This window comes from Bos grunniens, chromosome 17, assembly GCF_055505025.1.
Source record: "Bos grunniens cultivar Pamir isolate PY7600 chromosome 17, Bosgru_T2T1.0, whole genome shotgun sequence".
NCBI classification, from domain to species: Eukaryota; Metazoa; Chordata; class Mammalia; order Artiodactyla; family Bovidae; genus Bos; species Bos grunniens.
The window spans coordinates 55772378-55793680 of NC_141181.1; the positions used below are offsets into that span (position 1 = coordinate 55772378).

The following is a 21303-nucleotide window of genomic DNA, read 5'->3' on the forward strand; positions in this document are numbered from 1 at the left end:
TTTATATTAACTCCCATACCTTCACAATATAATTGCCAAAATATAATTTAAAATATAGTGAAGTTCTGTGGATGGATGGTGGTTTTGGTTAGATAACAATGAATGTACTTATTGTTATCCAAAGTGGTTAAAACAGTGACTATGATGTTATGTGATCTTACCACAATTTTAAGTAAATGAATAAATATTTATATATATATATAGAAAACATTCTGCTAAGTCATAGAAAGCCAGCCCCAAAGACTATATATTGTATGATTCCACTTACATGAAATACCCAGAACAGATAAATCTACAGAAGTAGAAAATAGAATTGTTATTTTCTCGGACTGGGAGTATTGGGGAATCAGGGGCAGGGAGGCAGAGGAATGGGTAGTGACTGCTATTAGGTATGATGTTTCTTTTTTGTGTGACATAAATGTTCTAAAACTGATTGTCTTAAGAATTTTACACCTTTGTGAATATATTAAAAAGCACTGAATTTTACAGTTTAAATGGGCCACTTCTGTGATATTTGAATTGTCTTTCAATAAAGCTGTTGTAAAATGAGTATGTGTGTATAAAATAGCAGGCTTGCCATTGCAAATTTTGAAACATGATAAAATAAGAGGTTTTAAAACCCACAGAGACTGAATTTAAAATTACAAAAATTGATCAGAAACTGACATTCAGTTTGTCATGCTGAAGCTGAGACAATGCAGAATCATCAAATCTCTGGGTCATTAAAAATTAAACTACATCTGCTTAATTCACTTTTAGGGTTTCATGTATCCTCTTAGAGTCTTCAGAATCTTTTTTAAATTGACAATGAATGAGTGAAATAAAGAATTCATTTAACTGGAATATTGATATAAATTTCCCCATTCCCTAACCATTATAATTCTAATTCTAAGCAACTTTTTACAACCTTATATGCAAAGTTCTGCACCAAGGCTGAAAGAGAAAATTCCTTTTGGCAGCAAGCCAGAGGCCTGGGGTAGTGACAGGAAGCCTGGAATATGTGTTTTTCTGTGTTGGTGATAAGCTGTTCTTACTCTTAATGATGGCTGGTTGTCTTCTCTCCCTACCTCCAATCTTAGTCAAAGACCTCCGTGCCCGTGGACTCCTTTTTCTCTCTGCTGACCAGTGAGCGAGTGGCGAAGCAGTTCCCAGTGATGACTGAGGCCATAACTCAGATTCGGGCTAAAGGCCTTCAGACTGCAGTCTTGAGCAATAATTTTTATCTTCCCAATGGGAAGAGCTTTTTGCCCTTGGACCGGAAACAGTTTGATGTGGTAAGCTGACAGGGATCCAGAACAATCTGAATCAAGTCTCTGTCCTTATTTTAGGATGTAGCATTAACGCTGCCTCTCATAAGGTCTTGAATGGATGGGTTTGTTTATTCACACAGTTGACTGAGTTAGGATTAGACATGATAGGTGGGAAAGAGGACTTGCAAAGTATCACTGAGCTGTGAGCAAGCTTATTTATGGGCTTTGATAACTGGGTGAACCCTCAGCTTCAGAGACTCCCTTTTATCTGAACTTGAACCTTAGTCATCAAATATCAGGGATTCCCAGGTGGCACAGTTAGTAAAGAATCTGCCTGCCAGTGCAGGAGACACAAGGGCTGCAGGTTCCATCCCTGGGTCGGGAAGAGCCCCTGGAGTAGGAAATGGCAACCCATTGCAGTATTCTTTCCTGGAAAATTTCATGGACAGAAAGCCTGACAGCCTACAGCTTACGGGGTTGAAAAGTGTTCCACACAACTGAACTCACACAACAACAACAACAGCATCAGATAACATATGTACTTTGATCAGCTCTCACCTTTTAATAGGCCCTTTGACCTTTTCAAAGACCAACCCCATTGCCCTCTATTTCTATGGCATTAATCCTTAGACCATTGCTGAGCAAACAAACTTACTGCAGGAAAGGAAGTGTCTAATATAGTTGCTACCAGTCACACACATGGCTGTTAAACACTTGAAATGTGACTAGTGGCACTGAGCAACTAAATTCTATTTCAACTGAAATGTATATCATCACATATGACTAGGGGCTGCCGTATGGGACGGTGTGTGAAGGGCTAGACTATCAAAGTACCTGAGAAGATTCTGAGTCAGGAGATGGTCTTCTGTGCCAGGATGTTACTTCTGTGAAAGACTCCCCATTTTCCTCAAAGGAAGTATATTATCATTATCCTGGGACAGATAGAAATTATTGATAGATGACTAACTTAAACTTCAGTCAGAAAACACATTCTTTCACAGCAGTGGGTATGTACCGGGCACTGGCTAGGCATGAAGGGTACTGTGTTCAATGCGACTGACACAAGTCCTGCCCTCAGGAATATGCATTCACCACATATTAGGTGGTCAGCTGCCACATGTGGCTAGTGGCTACTGTGTCAGACAGGGCAATATAGCATTTCTATCATTGTAGAAATGTCTATTGGATAGTGATATTTTAGAACATAAAATCTAATCAGGGGACTTCTCTGGCAGTCCCCTACTCTGCTTCCACTGCAGAGGGCGGGTTCGATCCCTATTCAGTGAACTAATACCCTGCATTCCATGCAGCATAGCCAAAAAAACCCCCAAAATTGGTGAAACAGACAAGCGGAAATTCAGAGTTCAAATATGGGAAATTAACCACCCAGCCTAATGCTCTCTTCACCTCCCACCTCCTCATTCATCCTTATACAAAGCCTGTCAAGATAAGAGTTCTCTTCCCTCTGTACCCTTGCCTGGCTCCTTACCCACTTTGACTCTTGGTTTCCTGGCTTGTCCACAGCACAGCCTTTCTCCAAGCATCCTCCCCTTTGGGGGCTCAGGGACCTCAGCCATATTTGGATCCTGTCTGCAGCTTGCTGTGGGCAGTAGCTCTGATTCCCTGAACCGCAGTTTCCTCACCTGTGGTTCAGGAGCAGCAATTTTCTTTCTTTAGGGTGGCTGTGTGGATTCCAGACTATAATACATACAAAGCACTTTACAGAGTGCCTGGCAGATTATTTTCAGAGATTCCTTCCCTCCAGTGCGGCAGTGGGGATTATTATCTTGATCTGGACAAACTAAGTTGGCCAGGCTCACACCGGGTCCTTCAAGTGTTTAAGGACTTGTGAGCTTCTTTAACATGATGGATTCATTTATGCAGACTTCACAGACTCTCTGGTAGGTGCTTTCAGGCAGCTTTTTCTGATGCATTTTCATATTTCAGGTCTGCAGGTGACCTGGAGTGTTGAAAATCTATTTCCTCAAGAGCAAGAGTGTACGTTTTTATCCTCTAAAGCTATGAGGAAAAATATTTTGATAGAAGTAAAGCTGGGCTTCCCAAGTGGTGCTAGTGGTAAAGAACCCACCTGCCAATGCAGGAGAGATAAGAGATGTGGGTTCAATCCCTGGGTCAGGCAGATCCCCTGGAGGAGGGCATGGCAATCTACTCCAGTATTCTTGCCTGGAGAATCCCATGGACAGAGGAGCCTGACAGGCTACAGTCCATGGGGTCACAAAGAGTTGGACATGACTGAAGTAACTTAGCTTGCATGCAAAGCTAATATAACCATTCCTATGATCCCCATCATCTTTGGAGGCTGTTCCTAAACTTTTCAATAATATTATAGGATTCTGTTTCTGCTGAGGTGAATGTGGCTTTTAAATTTTGGTCCTCTAAGTAAAAATGTTTCCATTATATTTTATTGCCAAAGAACATGTGATCTAAGATTTACCATTCTAGCAGTTTTTAACTATATAGCAGAAGAATATTAGGTGTATTCACATTCTCGGGAAACAGAACCCCAGAAATTTTTTATCTTGCAAAACAGAACATAAGGAAAAGGCCAGGGGTCTTACCAGTTTAAATCTCAAGAATGTTTTCCCTTCTCCAGATACAATCACCTGAGAGGAGGTGTCTGCTTGCCAGACGTGGCCCAGATCCCCAGGCTTTGCTCCCCTCTCACCTCTTGTCCCGGCTGTCCAGGTGTGCTGCTTTCCTGTCACGTCATGCCTTCATTGGTGTCTGAAACACCTGGGTTCTCCACCGCCCACTGTTGATGTTTTCTTCAGAAGGAATTTCTCTGTTGTATTTTAGCTCATTCAGGTCCTTAGGAGACCAGGAAAAATAAGTAAGAGTAAGTTACTCAACATTTATTTACCTGAAAGGGCAGTTCTCCTCCAGCCTTGAACAGTGGGAATTTGGAGGAGAGGGAGGGGCCCTCAGATTTGTCCTTGATCTTGGAGAGCAAGGGTCAATTCAGGAGTGAGTGAGGGATTTAGTTCTATTCTTAGGACAGACCCAGAGAGTATTGGTTACAGGCCTCTATGGCTGTTTTAGACCTACTCACAGGAGATTAAGCCCTGGGGTCAGTGTCAGAGGACTTCCGGGGGTTGCTGGATCAGAGGTAGCCTGACACTGAGACAGCTTTTCAGGGTTCTCCTGAACCTTCAGATGCGCCCCACCAGTTCTGGACTAGATAGAGTTTGAGTCAAGGCTCTCAGGATAGAGGAGGCTTTTTGCATGAAACCTGTCTTTGCCACTGACTGTATCTCTGGTGTCAGTCCTCCTGTCTAGGTTGAACATAGCTCTTTGTTTTTTCACTTCTGAAATATGGATAGTAAAGTCATGTTTCTTTCACAACAGTAAATACTGCCTTTCTTTCTGAAAACATGGTGAAATACTTACACTAAAACTGATATGTGCAGCTTTTCTTCTGTTCCATGCAGCCACAATACCTAACATGAGCAGAATCCTGTGTCATTTTGGAATACCTTCCAGTTTCACTAAGTTTCCCAGCTACTGTTATGATGGGTAAGATGGCTATCAGTGTTTCCAATTTCCTGATGAGTATATCCAAATCACTCCACTTAAAAAAGCAACATCATTTTATATTATGACATTCTTAAGTTACTTGTTATGACAAATCTCCACTGTCCCACTGGTCTTCTTTTCAAAAAAACATACCAGGGTATAACATGGGAACACCACTTTTAGGGATGTTCATCTCTCCTTCCTGCCTTTCCCTCAGGTCGTGGAATCCTGCCTGGAAGGTGTCTGCAAGCCAGATCCCAGGATGTATAAGCTGTGCTTGGAGCGGCTTGGCCGACAGCCTTCTGAGTCCATCTTTCTTGATGATCTTGGACCAAATCTAAAAGCAGCTGCCGGCCTTGGCATTCACACCATTAAGGTAATGGTCACTGTTTTTTGAACCCCTTTGTGCTTCAGGCACTAGTGTAAGTATTTCTGTGCAGTCCTCTTACACTCAGAGTTGCCTCTGGTGGTTTTTGCCCTTGCTGCCACAGTCTTTTTTTTTTTTTTTTAAGTATGAGGTCTAGTTGACTAGCAGCTTGTATTTTCAGTAGGAAGTAAGAAGGCATTTTGAGAAAAGAGTTACACAGGGAGGTGAATGGCAGGCTTAAGACATTTTGGGTGGCAGTCCTGCTGGCCTGTTGATGCTGTTCAACTACCAGCCACTTGGACCACCTCAGTGCTTTGAAACAGGAGAAGCCATGTGTGTGTGTATTGAGGGAGGGGGTGGTGGTCTCTGTTCAGCTTTCTATGTTTAGGTTTTCATTATTAGCTGATGGGCCTATAGGGGCAGAATGGATACTCTAGTACAATATTTTGCTCTCCTGGTACAAGGGAGTATTAATGAACTTTTAACTGGCACTCTCTCCAGCAGATAAAAGAGTTTAATGTGGTTAGGAATTAAATGGGGTAGGAAAGTCATTCTGAGGCTTTTTCATGAGCTGATTATGCTGGCTCCAAAGTCCTTGCTTAGAGAACTGGCTTTTGTTTATATTTCCCTCTAAAAATGTACCCTCTTAGAGAACAGGTAGGAGGAGAGGTCAGGGTTGTCTGGGGATCCATGCTCAATATTCTCTTTGAAACCAGGTCGATGACCCAGAGACTGCAGTAAAGGAATTGGAAACTCTTTTGGGATTTCCATTGAGAATGGCTGTTCCAAACACTCGCCCTGTGAGAAAGACAATGGAAATTCCCAAAGACGCTTTGGAGAAGTACCTCAAAGACTTACTGGGGATCCAACCCACAGGTAGTTAAGTTTCTGCATTTCGGTAGAGGCTAGGCTTTCAGTCTGGCTCTCACTTTCTCTTCTAGTGGAATAGGCTGGAGATAAAGATGCCGTGTGGTGAGGAAAATAGCCAGGTGGCCCTGCAGACCCAGGTGCTGCTCTGTTTTGCTTGGGAAGAAGCACTGACCTCCTTTTCTGTGGGTCCCCAGAGTATACTTGGCTCTTGTCCCATGTGAGACCATGGCGTGGCAGCAGTCACCTGCAAACAGCTGACCCAGAGGAGAAGAACTTGCAGTATGTGCCTAGGGTGTTTGGGTCTTTCTCATATTTTTGAGATGACAGCCTGTTTTGTGAAGATGACTTAAAAAGTCTCATGAGTTTAAAATGAGACAATTTGTCTTCATCTTTCAAAGGTCCCTCTCTTCTTTTTCATATTCCACCCTCAGAAAAACAGGTGCTTCAATACCTTTTAAAAAAAAAAATTATTATAGTTTCATGATCCTTTGAAGAAATTTCTACCTGGTGATAAAGTTTGATCCTTGAAAGTACTCTTTGTATGCAGCTTCATGTGAGGATTTTTTTCCCTTGATGGATTGTTGTAGAGCCTTTACAAAGTTGAGGGAGCCTTTCTGACCAGACCAGGCAACTCAGGCAAACTCCCACTGCCTGTTCTTCTGATCAAGTGAAATGAATCTTATGTGTCAAATTCATCTCACTGGGAAGACCAGGGTTAATTAGGCTGTTTCTTTTTGTTGCTGTTTTGTTTTGGCTTTGTGGCTGTGGGATCTTAGTTTCCCCTCTGGTAGCCCCTGCAGTGGAAGTGCTGTGCTGTGCTGTGCTTAGTCGCTCAGTCATGTTGGACTCTGTGTGACCCCATGGCCTGTAGCCCACCAGGCTCCTCTGTCCACGGGGATTCTTCAGGCAAGAATAATGGAGCAGAAGTGCAGAGTCCCTATATAAACTATTTCTGCAAGGGAGCCTCACAGATTAGCTTGATGGAATGGGAAATTGCATCTCCTGAAAGCAGGCCTCTGCATAGCTGCTTTCAGCTGTCACGCTAGTATCAGGTGTGATGTGCCCAAGCTTGGGGTGAGGGACACGCAAGGGCACCTTTTGTCCTTGGCTTAAAGCATTCCAGTTAGCAAGATGGGTTGCCATGACTGTGCTTGTGGTTGATAAACAGAACTATAAAGCTTTTTTCATGGAGCAGAAATAGGCAGGAAGGACAAAACTGGACACCTGCACAAAGTGAAAATTGTTGTGATGTAAATTCAGTGGCCTTTGCTACATTATAGTGTGACATTGGAGGTTTGACCCAGTCATGTCTGGTACCCAGGGAGGAGATGCTTTCCTTACAGTGCATTCCAGATCAGGATGCTCTTTGCCCATGTGCAGTACTCATTAGAAAGAAAGAGTCTCTGTCCACATCTGTCCTCCAGAGCTGGTTTGAGTTTTCCTTCCTTTCAAACTTACAGGCCCATTGGAACTCCTTCAGTTTGATCATGGGCAGTCAAATCCCACCTACTACGTCAAGCTGGCTAACCATCAGCTGGTTCTGAGGAAGAAACCCCCTGGGACACTCCTTCCATCCGCGCATGCAGTAGAGAGGGAGTTCAGGTAAATTCTCAGGGTGAGAGTTGTGCTCGCTGTCCCCAGCCTCCTCAGCCCAGCCCCTGGCTGGTAGGTAGGTCAGCACCCCGTCATAGTGTCTTGAGACATTTAAAATTATAAGTATGATGCTCCATAATTATTTCAGATAAGAACATGTCACCTGATTTTAGGAACTGGTTTTCTCTATCTTGTTTGGACTTCCCTGGTGCCTCAGACAGTAAAGCGTCTGTGTACAATGAGGGAGACCTGGGTTCGATCCCTGGGTCGGGAAGATTCCCTGGAGAAGGAAATGGCAACCCACTCCAGTACTCTTGCCTGGAAAATCCCATGGACGGAGGAGCTTGGTACAGGCTACTGTCCACGGGGTCGCAAAGAGTCGGGTACGACTGAGTGACTTCACTTTCACTCTCTTTTCTCTATCTAAACTTGTAGGAAACAAGACTTTTTGAGATTCTACTAAATGGGGCTATTGCCCAAAGAGTTGAGTTGATAGTTGTTGAAACTATCCATGAGTTGATAGTTGTTAAAACCTGGGATTCCTTATGTGAATCTTCTTACTTCTGTATATGTTTGATATTTTTCATAATAAGATGTTTAAAACAATAAATGTGTTATAACCCATCCCAAGTAAAATCTCTTGCTTCACAAATAGGAAAATTTAAACATAGTAGGTTGAAGCTTCCCTGGTGGTCCAGTGGACAAGAAGGGAACACTGGTTAGGGGACACCAGTTCGATCCCTGGTCTGGGCAGATCCCACGTGCCTCGAAGCAACTAACCCTGGGGCCACAGCTACTGAGGCTACTCTCTGGAGCCCAGGAGCTGCAACTGCAGAAGCCTGAGCACTCTAGAGCCAGTGCTCCATAAGGGAAGCCCCCGCAATGAGAAGCCCACATGCACACCACCCTAAAGAGTAGCACCCACTCTCTGCAACTAGAGAAAGCCTGTGCACAGCAATGGAGACCCAGCACAGACAAAATAAATAAATATTAAACAAAACAAAATAAAACATAGTAGGTTGAAAAACCTAGCTTCAAACCCTTGGACAGTGAGTGACAGCATGATGACTGGGCTCCAGAGTGGAGCTTCCTCTCCCAGAAGACTTTCTCTGCCTCCTCCTCCACCTTCCTTCCAGCCTGTCATGTTCTCCAGAAGGAAGGTTGCAGCAAGTAGTCAGGAAAATGTGATTTTAGCTCTTGGCCTCTTTCTCATTATTGACTGTCTCCTCTGACTTTTTGGTTCCTTGTGTCTGACTCTCTATATTACAGCTACTGATGACTGACATTTATGAAGCCTTCGGGGTTCATTTGTGAAGCCCACAGAAGTCCACTAGCTATTTGTGAGCGTTTATATTTATATATGTGCCCATGTGATAGTATGTGCTTACAGAAGAGAAACCCTGAAATGTGAAGCTACCGCTATGTATGCCTTCTGCCTGGGGACTTTCTCCAACTTCCCAGTGTTCTGAGGAATTCTGGACTGTTCGAAGGACATCCAAAAATCCAAAATGCACAGAATTTCCATTTTAGTAAAGGAATAAAATGTGCACTTGAAGATGAAACATGTATCTGCTTATAAAATGCCAAATCAAATTTGGAAAGCTGGGAAAACGGTATAACACAATTTGTAAAAACCTCAGGGTAGTCATATTTTTATACCTAATAATTCCAATAGAGGATCTCTCTTTAAAAAATAGTTCTAAATAGGGAGAAAACCTTTATGCATTAATATGCTGACTGCAGTGTCATTTATAATAAAAAAATGGACATAACCTATAGCTGCAGTAATCAAGAAATGATTTTGCAAACCTTGGTATTTCTATTTGTTGGAACAAAAATATAATAGCTAATACTTACTGAGTGTTCATTATGTGTCAGGCACTATAATACATGCTTTGAATGTATTATTAATTCAGATAATTCTCAGCAACCCCCTGATATGGTCCTATTATGACCCCCGTTTTATAGAAAAATGAAGCTTAAAAAAACTGAGCAACATGCCTAGTGATATATAACTAGTATGTGAGGGATGGAGCCTGGCTTCACACCCAGGGGTAATAGGATTCCATAGCCCAGTCTTAATGATTATACTGTGATTGCTGTCAATAAAAGGATGCCTGTAATAAAATGTATATGATAAAATCTTAATGTAGCAAAAACAGATACAAACTATGTATGTCTTAACTGGTTTTTTTTATTTTTTGTAAAGACTTATACATTGAAACATTAGGAGAAGGCAGTGGCACCCCACTCCAGTAATCTTGCCTGGAAAAACCCATAGACTTCGTTACATGTTTCATAAAATTTACCAGTAAACTCATCTGGGCCTGGAGTTTTTTTAGGAAAAGGTTTTTGCTTATGGGTTCAATTCAATAAATATTGGATTATTTGGGTCTTTTATTTCAACTTACCTTAGCTTTGGAAGTTGTAATTTCCAAAGAATTTGTCCATTTATATTTTAAAATATATAAAATTGTTATAAATATATATAAAGTTAGATATGTCCATTTCATATGAACAATTAAATTTATTGTTCAAAATATTCCCTTACTGTCCTTTTACTGTATGTAGGATTTCTAGTAATGTTCTCTCTTTATGATTCCTGCAATTGACTGATAATTTGTATTTTCTCTCTCTTTCATCAGTCTACTTAAGGATTTATCATTGTGTTGACGAGTACAAATGCTTAGTTTTATTAATTTTTCTGTTTATTTTCTATTTCATTTAGTTTTCGTTTGAGCTTTATTCCTTTCCATCTGCTTACTGTGGATATATTTTTATCTTCTTAGCTATAACCTTACATTTTGTAAATGTAAATGATTTACATTTTCCTTCTTTTCTAACATGAGCTTTCAAAGTTACGAATCACTTTCTAAGCTCATCTGCATCCCACAAGTTTTGACATGTATTATTATTATTATTTTTACAGTTTGAAATGTTTTTTAATGTTCCTTTAATTCCATTAAGGTCTTGGAAATACTAAGATTTTGATACTTGGAAACTTATCAGGACTTATTTTATGGACCATTATATGATAAGTCTTGGTGACTGTACTGTGTGCACTCATAAAGAATGTATATCCTGGGGATGTTGTGCAAGTGTTATAGAACTGTCCATCAGATCAAGTTGGTTGGTAGTGTTGTTCTTATCTTACTACTTCTAGTTAGTCTGATAAAGTCAGTTAATGATAAAGGCATTCTGCAGTCTCAGTTATGATTGTCAGTTTGTCCATTTCTAGCTTTAATAATGAAATTTTTACTTTAGGTATTGTAAAGCTCTGTTATTAGGCACATACACATTTATTTTTTATTTATTTTTTAATTGAAGCATATTTGATTTAACGTTATGTTTAATTTCTGCTATATACCAGAGTGACTCAGTCATACATATATGTATTGTTTTTCATATTCTTTTCCATTGTGGTTTGTCACAGGATTTTGAATAGAGTTCCCTGTGCTGCACAGTAGAACCTTGTTATTTAAGGCACATGCACATTTATGATTATAATATCTTCCTGGTGAATTAACTCTTGTATTGTTCTGAAATGTCCCTCTTTATCTCTAGTAGTTCTCTTTGTCTTAAGTCTCTTCTTCTGATATTAATATAGTTACACTAGCTTTCTTTTTTTTTTTGGCAATCCAAATTTATTGAACTACTGATGCTAAGTTATACAAAATTGCACCACTTTAATTAAGGCTTTTAGTTTACATTTGGCCACCTCAAAAGTAGTTGTAACATTAGGTTGGTCAATTTAAATACTGTGGCTCCCTGTTGGATAGACACACAATCTTTACACCCAAACGTTAATGCATACAAAGCAACAAGGCGTTGTTAAATAAAACAGCAATAGTTACTGCAACTTAGGCCTTGTGACCAATTACACATGATTAAAATTACTCCCCACATTCACATCCACAGTACTCTTCCACCATTTAACATCTCAACCAAAACGTTACACACGGGAAACAATCACTAACAGGCAAAAATACTAAACCTGTGTATTTGGTATTGCAGATACACTTATGCAGGAGCAAGCAGGGGGTTCACAGTGAGAATCTACAGCTGCAGAAGCCTGAAAATGATTTACAAAAATTGTTAAATCATTAAAAAATTGTTTGCAAATATACACTTCTTGTTGTAGACCCCCACTGTACACACAACTCTAAACATTGTTCCCTATGTAAACAAAAAAGGAAACATATAATAAAAGATTTGAAAAGTCTGGACATTTCCTTCCCAACAGATATTAAAGGCAACGTCTTTAATCTAAGACATTATACTGAAAGGACTATTATATTTTAAAGACAAGATCACTGTCTCCACAGGTTTTTTAAAAATTAAAAAAACTATATAGCTGTGTTAATCAAAGCACTTATTTGTACAATACAATGATAATGACCTTGAATTTCTTAAAAAAAAATTATAATAAGCTACAAGTATCAAAGAAGCAAAGTTATCTGGAGTAGTCTATATAGGAGCTCTTTGGACTTTCTTTTATTATGCCAAAATAGTGGTGCTTTTAGGATTTACATTATTGTGCTCTCCAATACAAAGTATGGGGTGTGTTAAAGTATACAGTACACCATTTTCATACATGTACAACATTGGTGGATGAAAAATGTCTCTTAGCAGTAATACTGGATTGTAGCCTCTGGTTTTACCAGCTGCATACTCTAGGACTATTATATAAGTAAAAATCTCTCTGTGATACTGGAAAGTGATTAGAATGTGCAAACTGATGTAGTAGTTTTCATCCGCCTCTTAAAGGGTACCACCACAGAAAGTCCATTTAAGATGTTGGTAGGTTTAACAAAGTTGGAATGCTGGCACTGTTGAATTGGGCAACAGTTCTTCAGACCTGGCTCAGAGCTACAATGCATTTAGTATAGTAAAGCAGCTGACATGACGACTTTTTGCGGGCCTTCCCAGGCACTGGCGTTTTTCTGTTAATTTGTCGCACTAGGTCATAAAAGATCTCATTAACATTTATTTTTGATTTTGCAGAGGATTCTAAGAATGCACAGTTATTCCACTGTCTTGCTAGATTTTGACCTTGTTCCTTTCCTACAACTCTTTCATCTTCCAAGTCACACTTATTACCAACCAGAATCATTGGAACATCATGCGTGTCTTTAACTCGAAGAATCTGTTCTCTCAGATCTTGTAAATCATTAAATGTGGACTGTGCTGTGATGGAATAAACTAACGCAAAGCCTTGTCCATTTTTCATGTACAAATCCCTCATTGCTGTGAATTGTTCCGTTCCTGCAGTATCCAAGATTTCAAGCATACACTGCTGTGCATCTACTTCAACTTGCTTTCTATAAGAATCTTCTATCGTAGGATCATATTTTTCAACAAAAATTCCTTGAACAAACTGTATAGTCAGAGCAGATTTTCCAACGCCTCCCGAGCCAAGAACGACTAGCTTATACTCATGCATGGTGCAAACCTGTAAAAGCTAGTACCTCTTGCGCTGTCATTGGGTGCCCGCAGCCAGTGTCACCTCACGCTCCCTCCGAGTCGCTGCTCCCAGCACCACGGCGGTCCTGCCGCTACCGCTGCTGCTGCTGCTGCTGCCTCCGCCACCACTCCAGCTGGTTTACACGCCTGACTCTCCATTAGCTTTCTTATATTCACCAATTTCATGGAACTTCCCTTTCCATCCTTTCATATTTTATTTATTTTTCTATGTTTTTATATTTAAAGCATATTAAGTCTCGCTTTTGTATCCAGTAGGACAATTTTTGTCTTTTAATTAGAATGCTTACACTATTAAATTTAATGTAATTATCAATATATTTGACTCAGGTCTATGATTTTCCTATTAGATCTTTGTTCCATTTCTCTTTTGTTCTCCTTGACTTTTTGTCTTCTTGGGTCAATTGAAATTTTTAAATTTTAGCATTCCATTTTGATTTTTGCATGTACCATTTTAAAATCAAAGAATAATTTCAAGAAAATCTGATCACCTTATTCAGCAGTGTCTCTCATCTTTGTTCTGCTAGGATAATGAAAGCCCTTGGAAATGCTGGAGTCCCTGTCCCCAAAGTTCTTGACCTTTGTGAAGACTCAAGGTAATGTTCAGATTTATTTTTTCCACTGTATATTCAAGCTACAGAAAAGTCCATATATTAACTCAAATTCTAGTTTGCTAAAGACAAGTAAAATTTGAGTAGAAAAGAGATTTTATAGCAACCTCCCCTAAAGAGGTTTAAGTTATCCTGAAAGATAAATGCCTGCTTTCGTGAGAGTTGGTAGGAAGCATCTTTCCTAACATTTAAAGAGCATACGTCCATCTAGCTTCATGTTGTTTGTTTTAATTAATTTTTTTATTGTGGGCTTTCTAAACTGTTTTTGAATTGCATTATAATATACTTTCTGAGTCTCTTTTTTCCTGATTTTTTAATTATGAAAAATTTGAAACATGCACAGAAGTTGAAAGAAGAAAAAAACAGTACAGTGAGCACCCATTTACACTGCATCTAGATGAAAACATTGGTTGACGTTTTGCCACATTTGCTTTCTATGTATATGTGTATATATATATATGTATGTGTGTATATGTAAGTGTATAATATGGATAAAATAATTTTATGAAAATAGTTAATAATTATATAAACATTTTCTAATGTACTGTTTTGATCAATAATTATATAATTGTTTTATAAGTAAGTATATTTCATATGTATGTAATTATTATTCATTGAACCTTTTGAAGTAAGTTGCAGACAGCATATATCTCCTAAGAATAAAGACATTTTCTTTCATAACTCCAGCAGCAGTATTATACTTAAACTAAAAATAATTTAAATTTTCAAGTCAGGATGAATATTTATAACAGTAGAATTTTCAAAACAACTTTTCAGAGTACTAAACTGATTTCTAGTAGTGACGAAAAGATTAATTAATGACATTTTGGTGTGTCACCTTAATACTTTGGGGTGTTCTGTATACCATTCATTTCACTGAATAATGATGAAAATAACATCAACAACAAGAAGGGGTATTTATCAAACCCTCATGGAACCAGACACATATGCCAGGCATTCCCTGTATATTGCTCCCTTAATTCTTATAGCTATTCTTTGAAGCTTTATAGATTGAGTAAAAACAATGCTCAGAGAGGTTTAATATGTTCCTCGGGGTCACAATTCTAGGAAGGGCAGAGGTGGGACTTAAGCCTGGTTCTGTGTGACTCCAGACCTGACCCCCCACCCCTTGACCCAACATGCTGCTTTCCTATATTATTACAATCCCATTCCGAGTAGATTCCAAAGAGAAGAGAGGCATGCTGGCCAGGAAGTGTAGACAGGGATGTTTATGTGTGGCTTAGTTTGGGGAAGGAGTACTTCTAACTTCCACTTATATGCAGAGGAAAAAGGAAGTTTCCAGTTCTCTGGGTCTGGACTCCCACCCAGCACTTAGAGCTTACACACAGGACAGAGCAGTGCCCTAACAGCCTGCCACATCACAGGCCACTGAAACACCCTGTTTGTGTCCCTCCCAGTGTTGTCGGTACCCCTTTCTATCTGATGGAATACTGCCCAGGCCTCATCTACAAAGACCCCTCTCTGCCAGGCTTGGAGCCCAGCCAGAGGCGGGCCATCTACACTGCCATGAACAGAGTCTTGTGCAAGATTCACAGTGTGGACCTCAAGGCTGCGGGCCTGGAAGACTATGGGAAACACGGTGAGCACGGGGCCCCTTGTCTTCTGTGCTGATGTTTCCTCACTGGTCCTCTGCTTTCATAATTTCTATTGTGCCAGGGTTTTAAGGCAGCATTGGTAAATGTGAGGTGGGCTTGTTAGCGTCCTACTTGGAAATCCACTTTCATTTTAGTGGAGGTGTTGTTTACCTAGATGTTTTGTCCTGAGATAAATCCATCCATGGACTATAGAATCTCTTTTCCCTGCAAATTTTATCTCACTGTATTCTTTTTTCTGATACCGACTGGCCTAAAGTACTTAAGATATGTATTTTCTTCTCCATTTTTTACCATTTCCTCTAAATATTCTTTTCAACAGGGGTAAATTTTTTTTTAAATGCCATTGTACCAAGGTATTTGTATAATTTGTTGCTGCTCTTTTCTTTCTTTTTTTTTAATTGTCTGAGAGCTCCAGTTGTTACTCATCCTTGTAAGCACTTTGTGTTGTCGGGATTTCCCTTTTCCTTTTTTTTGGAAGTCAGTTGTATTGAAAGGTAGCATTTTATGAATTTTGACAAATGCACACAGTTTTATAACCACCATCACAATTGTCTCCGTGCTTTTGCATGCAGATACTTTAGCATGAACCAAAGAGTTTCACTTTTCCCTGCAGCATTCAAAATTATCTGACTCTCAATGCCTTCCTGACCATGGTTAAAAAGAATCTCAGTAAGCTATATTTTGTTCTTTCTCTGCTTTTAACTAAAGCATGCCTATTCCTCTAGGACTGTATCAAATGCTGCAGTATGTAGCCAATGTACATCAACTTCCTGACATATTTTTACCAAATTTCCTAAAATTCTATCACTCTGTAGGCACATGATGTAAGGCCTCAAAACTAACCCTTTGAGAAACTTTGCTACCACATAGCAGGCTTGCTGACTTCCCAGTCACAATAGAGGGAGTTCTCTACCCTTTCCACTTGTAGCCAGATCTGTATCAAATGCTAACTTTTGAACAGAATTACCAATTTAGTGGGGTTCCCCGTCTTGGTGGTCTCACTGGAAGATATTTATAATAATTTATTTGTTGTCTATCCAAAATTTTGAACTGTGGTGTTGGAGATGACTCTTGAGAATCCCTTGGACTACAAGAAGATCCAACCAGTCCATCCTAAGGGAGATCAGTCCTGGGTGTTCATTGGAAGGACTGATGTTGGAGCTGAAACTCCAATACTTTGGCCTCCTGATGCAAAGAGCTGACTCATTTGAAAAGACCCTGATCCTGGGAAAGATTGAGGGCAAGAGGAGAAGGGGACGACAGAGGATGAGATGGTTGGATGGCATCACCAACTCAATTGACATGAGTTTGGGTAAACTCCAGGAGTTGGTGATGGACAGGGAGGCCTGGTGTGCTGCGGTTCGTGGGGTTGCAAAGAGTCAGACAGGACTGAACGACTGAACTGAACTGATCCAAAATTTCACTTAACTGAGCATCTTCTATTTCATCTGGAGCCCTAGTTACTAGTAAAAGGGCCAGTAGGCAAAGACAACAGATGTTGCCTATATTGATCTGTTGTTTCAGGATGGAAAGAGCCCTGGAACAGAAGTTAGGTGCTGATTTGTGGGGTGACCTTGGGCAAGCCCCATTACTTTATCATAGTTTTCTCAAGAATAGAGGTTGAGTGAAAAAGCCCTGCCCTGCCCGTCTCACAGCATTGATATGAAAAGCAAGAGATGGCACCTGTTCCAGTGCTGTGAATGGACAAAGTGTGTCACATGAAGCAGTGGGCAGTGTGACATCCCATTGCACAGTGAAGAGAGAACAGGTTTAAGGAGGGCTCTTCTATGCGCTGAGTGGATCCTTTGCCTTTTACAGTGGATCGTTCTGATATACTTTCCACTGACGTATTAGGTTGACAAAGAGACGAAGCAGAAATCTGGTCTGATTTTATATAATTCAGGGTCAGGCTCCTGGGCCGCTGGCTATGTCTTGAGGCTTATTACATAAAGCAGCTTCCTCAGATTTTACAATCACTGGTCCAGCTACAGGGCCATCAGATATTCTTTTCAAGTATCCTGTAATTTCTTAAGTTATGTTAGGAATCCAGCTGCTGGGCAGGGCACAGGCTGTGTATAGCTAATATACCATTTGTGTACAATTGGTACATTTAAATAAAATTAATTTATTTGCACACTTGAAGAATATCCCCAAGAGGATGCCTAAGAAATTGGTCACGTGGTTTGCCTTTGGGGAGAAAGGGCTGAGTGGCTGGGCAGGGGATTGGGGATTTATTGTACACATTTTTGTCACTTTAATTTTGAACCAGGTGAATATATAATTTATTGAAGAGAACAAATATAAATTTGTAAGGCAAAAAAAGCACATAAACATGATTTCTGATGAAAAGGAACTTTTGACAAAGATCCCTTAGGTCCAATCTAGTTATCATAAAGAAACTTTCCACCAAGAATCTGTAGAGAGCAAAATTCCCTTTTCTCATCCCAGAGGGCAGGCTGCTTTGGGGAGGAAGGGTGTTTGTGCCTTGGCAGGCCTGCTCGAGGCCAGTGGCCAGCAGAGCAGAAACACAGGGGTAGCTGTACCTGCTTCCCATGAGAAGAGAGTGTGCACAGCGCTGGGGTGGTGTGTGCATGGGGGATGGGGGGACATCCTAAATCCACGTAGGATATTAACCTGAGGGGCTCCTTCCACCAAGGTTCAGCTCCTGGAGGCTTTAGTATTTGATTTCTTAGGATAATTTTCAAACTTACAGAAACATTCAGTAGTGCTGTGAATAACTATATGCCCTGACTGATTTTAAGAATGACTAACTTTTGCCATATTTATTTATCTCTTTCTGTATTTATCTATCTGCATGATTAAGAGACCCTGACACTTGACTCCTAAGTGCTTCAGTATGCATTTCCTAATAATAACAACATCCCCCAGCACCATTATCACATCCAAGAAAATTTACCATTTTCTCAGACTATCTAAGACCCAGTCCATATTCGATTTCCTCATTATTCCTCTTGTATCTTTTATAAGTGAGGTGTTTTGGTTTGTTTTCCAAATCAGGATCTGATTGAGGCGTCTAAAACAACCCCCTCACCAATTTTTTTAAATGAGTTTTTAAAGGTACCAGGTAAGTGTATTATAGATTTATTTTGATTATGGTTTCATTTACTGCTGACTTCTACTTCCTATAATTCTGAAAACTGAAAGTTAGTTCTCAAGGCTTGATTTGTTCTGGGTTGAATTCCTGTGGGTTTTGATCACGCCTCTTGCAGCTCTGCTGGATCATTCTAATGACAGGTGAATGGATGCTCCAAGTGTGCAGCTGACTCCACAGAAGGAGCCCAGTCTCTCTTTCCTTGTCCTCAAGCTCCTGGGAAACATTTTTCTCTCAGATGAGGGGTGAGGGCTTGACTTAGAGCATGGACCTGGTATGTTGTTTATTATTAATAGTGACAATAATTGTCATTTGACAGCAATGACAGTGACAGTAATAATGGCCCTTATTCATTGAGCAGCCTTCTGTGTTCGGCATGTTATGTATGGATTTCACTTGTCCTTCACAATGGTCCTGGGGAATATAGGTATCAGTACACCGATTGTACGGATGAAGCAATGGAGGCTTAGAAAGGTTAAATCATTTGAAAAGCTTAACTGTGAGACAGGTAACTCCAGAACTCACTTGTAGTCTATGGTCCCATAACTTGCAAGTTCCTCAACTGTGATAACTCTGGGTTTCTTAATAAACAACTGAATAATAGCAAATACTCATGTATTACTTCCTACATGCTGCAAACAGTTGCAGGGGCCTTACATATTTTATCCTCCCAACAACTCTAATGAGGGCCATCTCATTGATGAAGAACAAGGGCATGGAGACATGAAGTAACCTACCTGAGACCACACAGAGAATGGCAGGGCTGGGAACCAAACTCAGACCACCTATCCCAGAGTCCATGCTCTTAGCCAAGCACTGTCCTCTAGCTAAGAAAGGATTTATTAAAGGTTGTTAGGAAGCTTACAGGATCTCTGAGAGGGCCAGAGATCAGGCTCAGAGGGCTGTGTGGCTGGGAACAATGCCCAGATCACACAGATCCAGCCAAGACAAAATAGCAGTGGCTTCCAAGTTGAGGGAGCAGGAGCATCAAGTGGAAAATTCTCCAGTCATGGGATGAAGATGCCTCAGACATTACAAAGGGTTTCACGCAGTGGTTGATTTCTGAAACCTTTGGAGTTTGTTGAAATGGCACACCATATTCTAATCTTCTTTCCCTCAGGGGACTATCTTGCACGTCAGGTGCAAACATGGATCAAGCAGTATCGAGCCTCAGAAACCAGCACCATTCCAGCAATGGAGAGGCTCATCGAGTGGCTGCCCCTCCACCTTCCCAGGCAGCAGCGGACCACAGTGGTGCACGGGGACTTCAGGTCGACTCGGCATGAGGAGGGTTGATATTTAAATGTGGAAAGTGATAGGAAGGGCATTTGAAGGGGAAAGAAGCAGCTGGTCTTGCCCCAGTTTACTGCTGACAACTATCCATGCACAATTATCTCCCTGTGCATGGCCTTTAAGGAAGGGTTTGTCAGGTTTGACACTGTTGACATCTGGGGCCTTTGCCACAGCAAGAGTTAGTATCACCCCCAGGTCCGAAGGCACAAGCACAGGCTCCAGTTGTAACTACTGCAGGACAACTGCCTCCAGAACTGCATTGCTGTCAACAGCCACAGCAGTGATTTTGCTCATGAGTCTACAGTCTGGGGGCAAGATGGCTTGTTGGAGTGACTTTAAGGCCAGGGGCTGAAATCGCCTGATGGCTCACTCACACATCTGCACAGGGACAGAAGAGAGCTGGGCTCCCTGAATCTCTCTCTCTATATCTATGGTTTCTCAACTAGTCTTTTCAGTATGGGGCTTCCCAGGTGACTCAGTGGTAAAGAATCTCCCTGCCAGTACAGGAAATGCAGGAGATGTGGGTTCAATCCCTGAGTTGGGAAGATGTCCTAGAGGAGGAAATAGCAACCCTCTTCAGTACTCTTGCCTGGGAAATTCTATGGACAGAGGAGCCTGGTGGGCTACAGTCTATGGAGTCGCAAGGAGTTGGACACGACTAACTGACTGCACACACACGTACTCTCCAGTATTGTAGCTTCTGGATAGCTGGACTTCTTACCTGGTAGCTTAGGGCTGCAAAGGTGTGTATTCTGAGGGGAGAGGGCCAGGCGGGAGCTGATCACCTTTTCTATCCTTGTCTTGGGAGTCACTCGGCACCACTTCCACCTGCATCATAATTGTTAGAAGTGAGATGCTTCCAAAGGTGAAGGATTAGACTCTTCCTTTTGTGGCAGGAGTGTCAAAAAATTGCAGACCTGTTTTAAAACCATCTCAGGGAAGGAGAATTACCAGAACCTGGATAGTGTCTCTATGTGGCGAGGGCTGCCTCACCAAAGCTGTGGCCCCTGGGAGAGGAACACAGTTGTCCCTTGGCCTTGTGCTGAGAGGGGGCTGGGGAATTAATATGCAGGCCCCCTTCCCATTGCCTGTTGGTATCCCCATTGGCTGAGCCGGAGGGCAAGGGAGGTGGTGGATGCAGCCCATGCAGGCTCCTGGGCACATGGGGCACAGAGGGCTGGGAAGTGTGTTTGGAGGGGCCAACAAAATAAACACTCAGCATGGAACACTCCCCAGGGGTCAGTTTTCTTAGTGCTGTCTCCATTCCTTGTGGCTCCTTCAGGCTGGACAACCTGCTATTCCATCCGGAAACTGCCGAGGTGCTTGCTGTCCTGGACTGGGAACTTTCTACTTTAGGTGACCCCCTTGCTGATGTGGCCTACAACTGCCTGGCTCACTACCTGCCATCCGGTTTTCCCATTCAGCCAGGTAGGAACTGCTGCTGGGGGAGTGGGGATGGAGCCTCCTCCATTCTCAAAGATTTGGGCAAACTCAGCTGAAGTAGTTGGTGATTTGGCTCCATGAAATTCAGGTATTTAGTATTTCTTCTACAGTATCGTTTTTAATGACAGCATAG

At 41.2% G+C, this 21303-nt stretch overlaps 1 protein-coding gene, 1 long non-coding RNA gene and 1 pseudogene across 16 annotated transcripts in view; 1 reads left to right on the top strand and 2 right to left on the bottom strand.

Moving 5' to 3' along the window:
- LOC147355456 (acyl-CoA dehydrogenase family member 10) overlaps nt 1–21303 on the top strand; it is a 48388-nt gene that overhangs the window by 7048 nt on the left and 20037 nt on the right. For 9 of the 11 annotated variants that reach the window (XR_015144506.1, XM_086347807.1, XM_086347815.1 and 6 more), the window contains 8 exons: nt 1080–1274; nt 5002–5160; nt 5868–6027; nt 7482–7623; nt 13623–13691; nt 15125–15306; nt 19555–19705; nt 21010–21155. Coding sequence is in view for 10 of the 11 variants with exons in the window: in XM_086347807.1 (XP_086203933.1) it covers nt 1080–1274; nt 5002–5160; nt 5868–6027; nt 7482–7623; nt 13623–13691; nt 15125–15306; nt 19555–19705; nt 21010–21155 (1204 nt within the window). In the remaining variant the exon portion in view is untranslated. Of the gene's footprint in view, nt 1–1079; nt 1275–4693; nt 4785–5001; nt 5161–5867; nt 6028–7481; nt 7624–13622; nt 13692–15124; nt 15307–19554; nt 19706–21009; nt 21156–21303 lie in introns of those variants that run through there. The other 2 variants (XM_086347816.1, XM_086347817.1) reach the window with 2 other exon arrangements.
- LOC147355457 (uncharacterized) overlaps nt 4033–21303 on the bottom strand; it is a 71911-nt gene continuing 54640 nt past the window's right edge. For 3 of the 4 annotated variants that reach the window (XR_015144515.1, XR_015144517.1, XR_015144518.1), the window contains 2 exons: nt 20449–20555; nt 9789–11686 (listed from right to left, as the gene is read on the bottom strand). This is a non-coding gene — a long non-coding RNA (uncharacterized LOC147355457). Of the gene's footprint in view, nt 4080–9788; nt 11687–20448; nt 20556–21303 lie in introns of those variants that run through there. The other variant, XR_015144516.1, reaches the window with a different exon arrangement.
- On the bottom strand, nt 11277–13083 carry LOC147355458 (ras-related protein Rap-1b pseudogene; annotated as a pseudogene). The gene has a single exon (XR_015144514.1). The product of XR_015144514.1 is annotated as a ras-related protein Rap-1b pseudogene (transcript).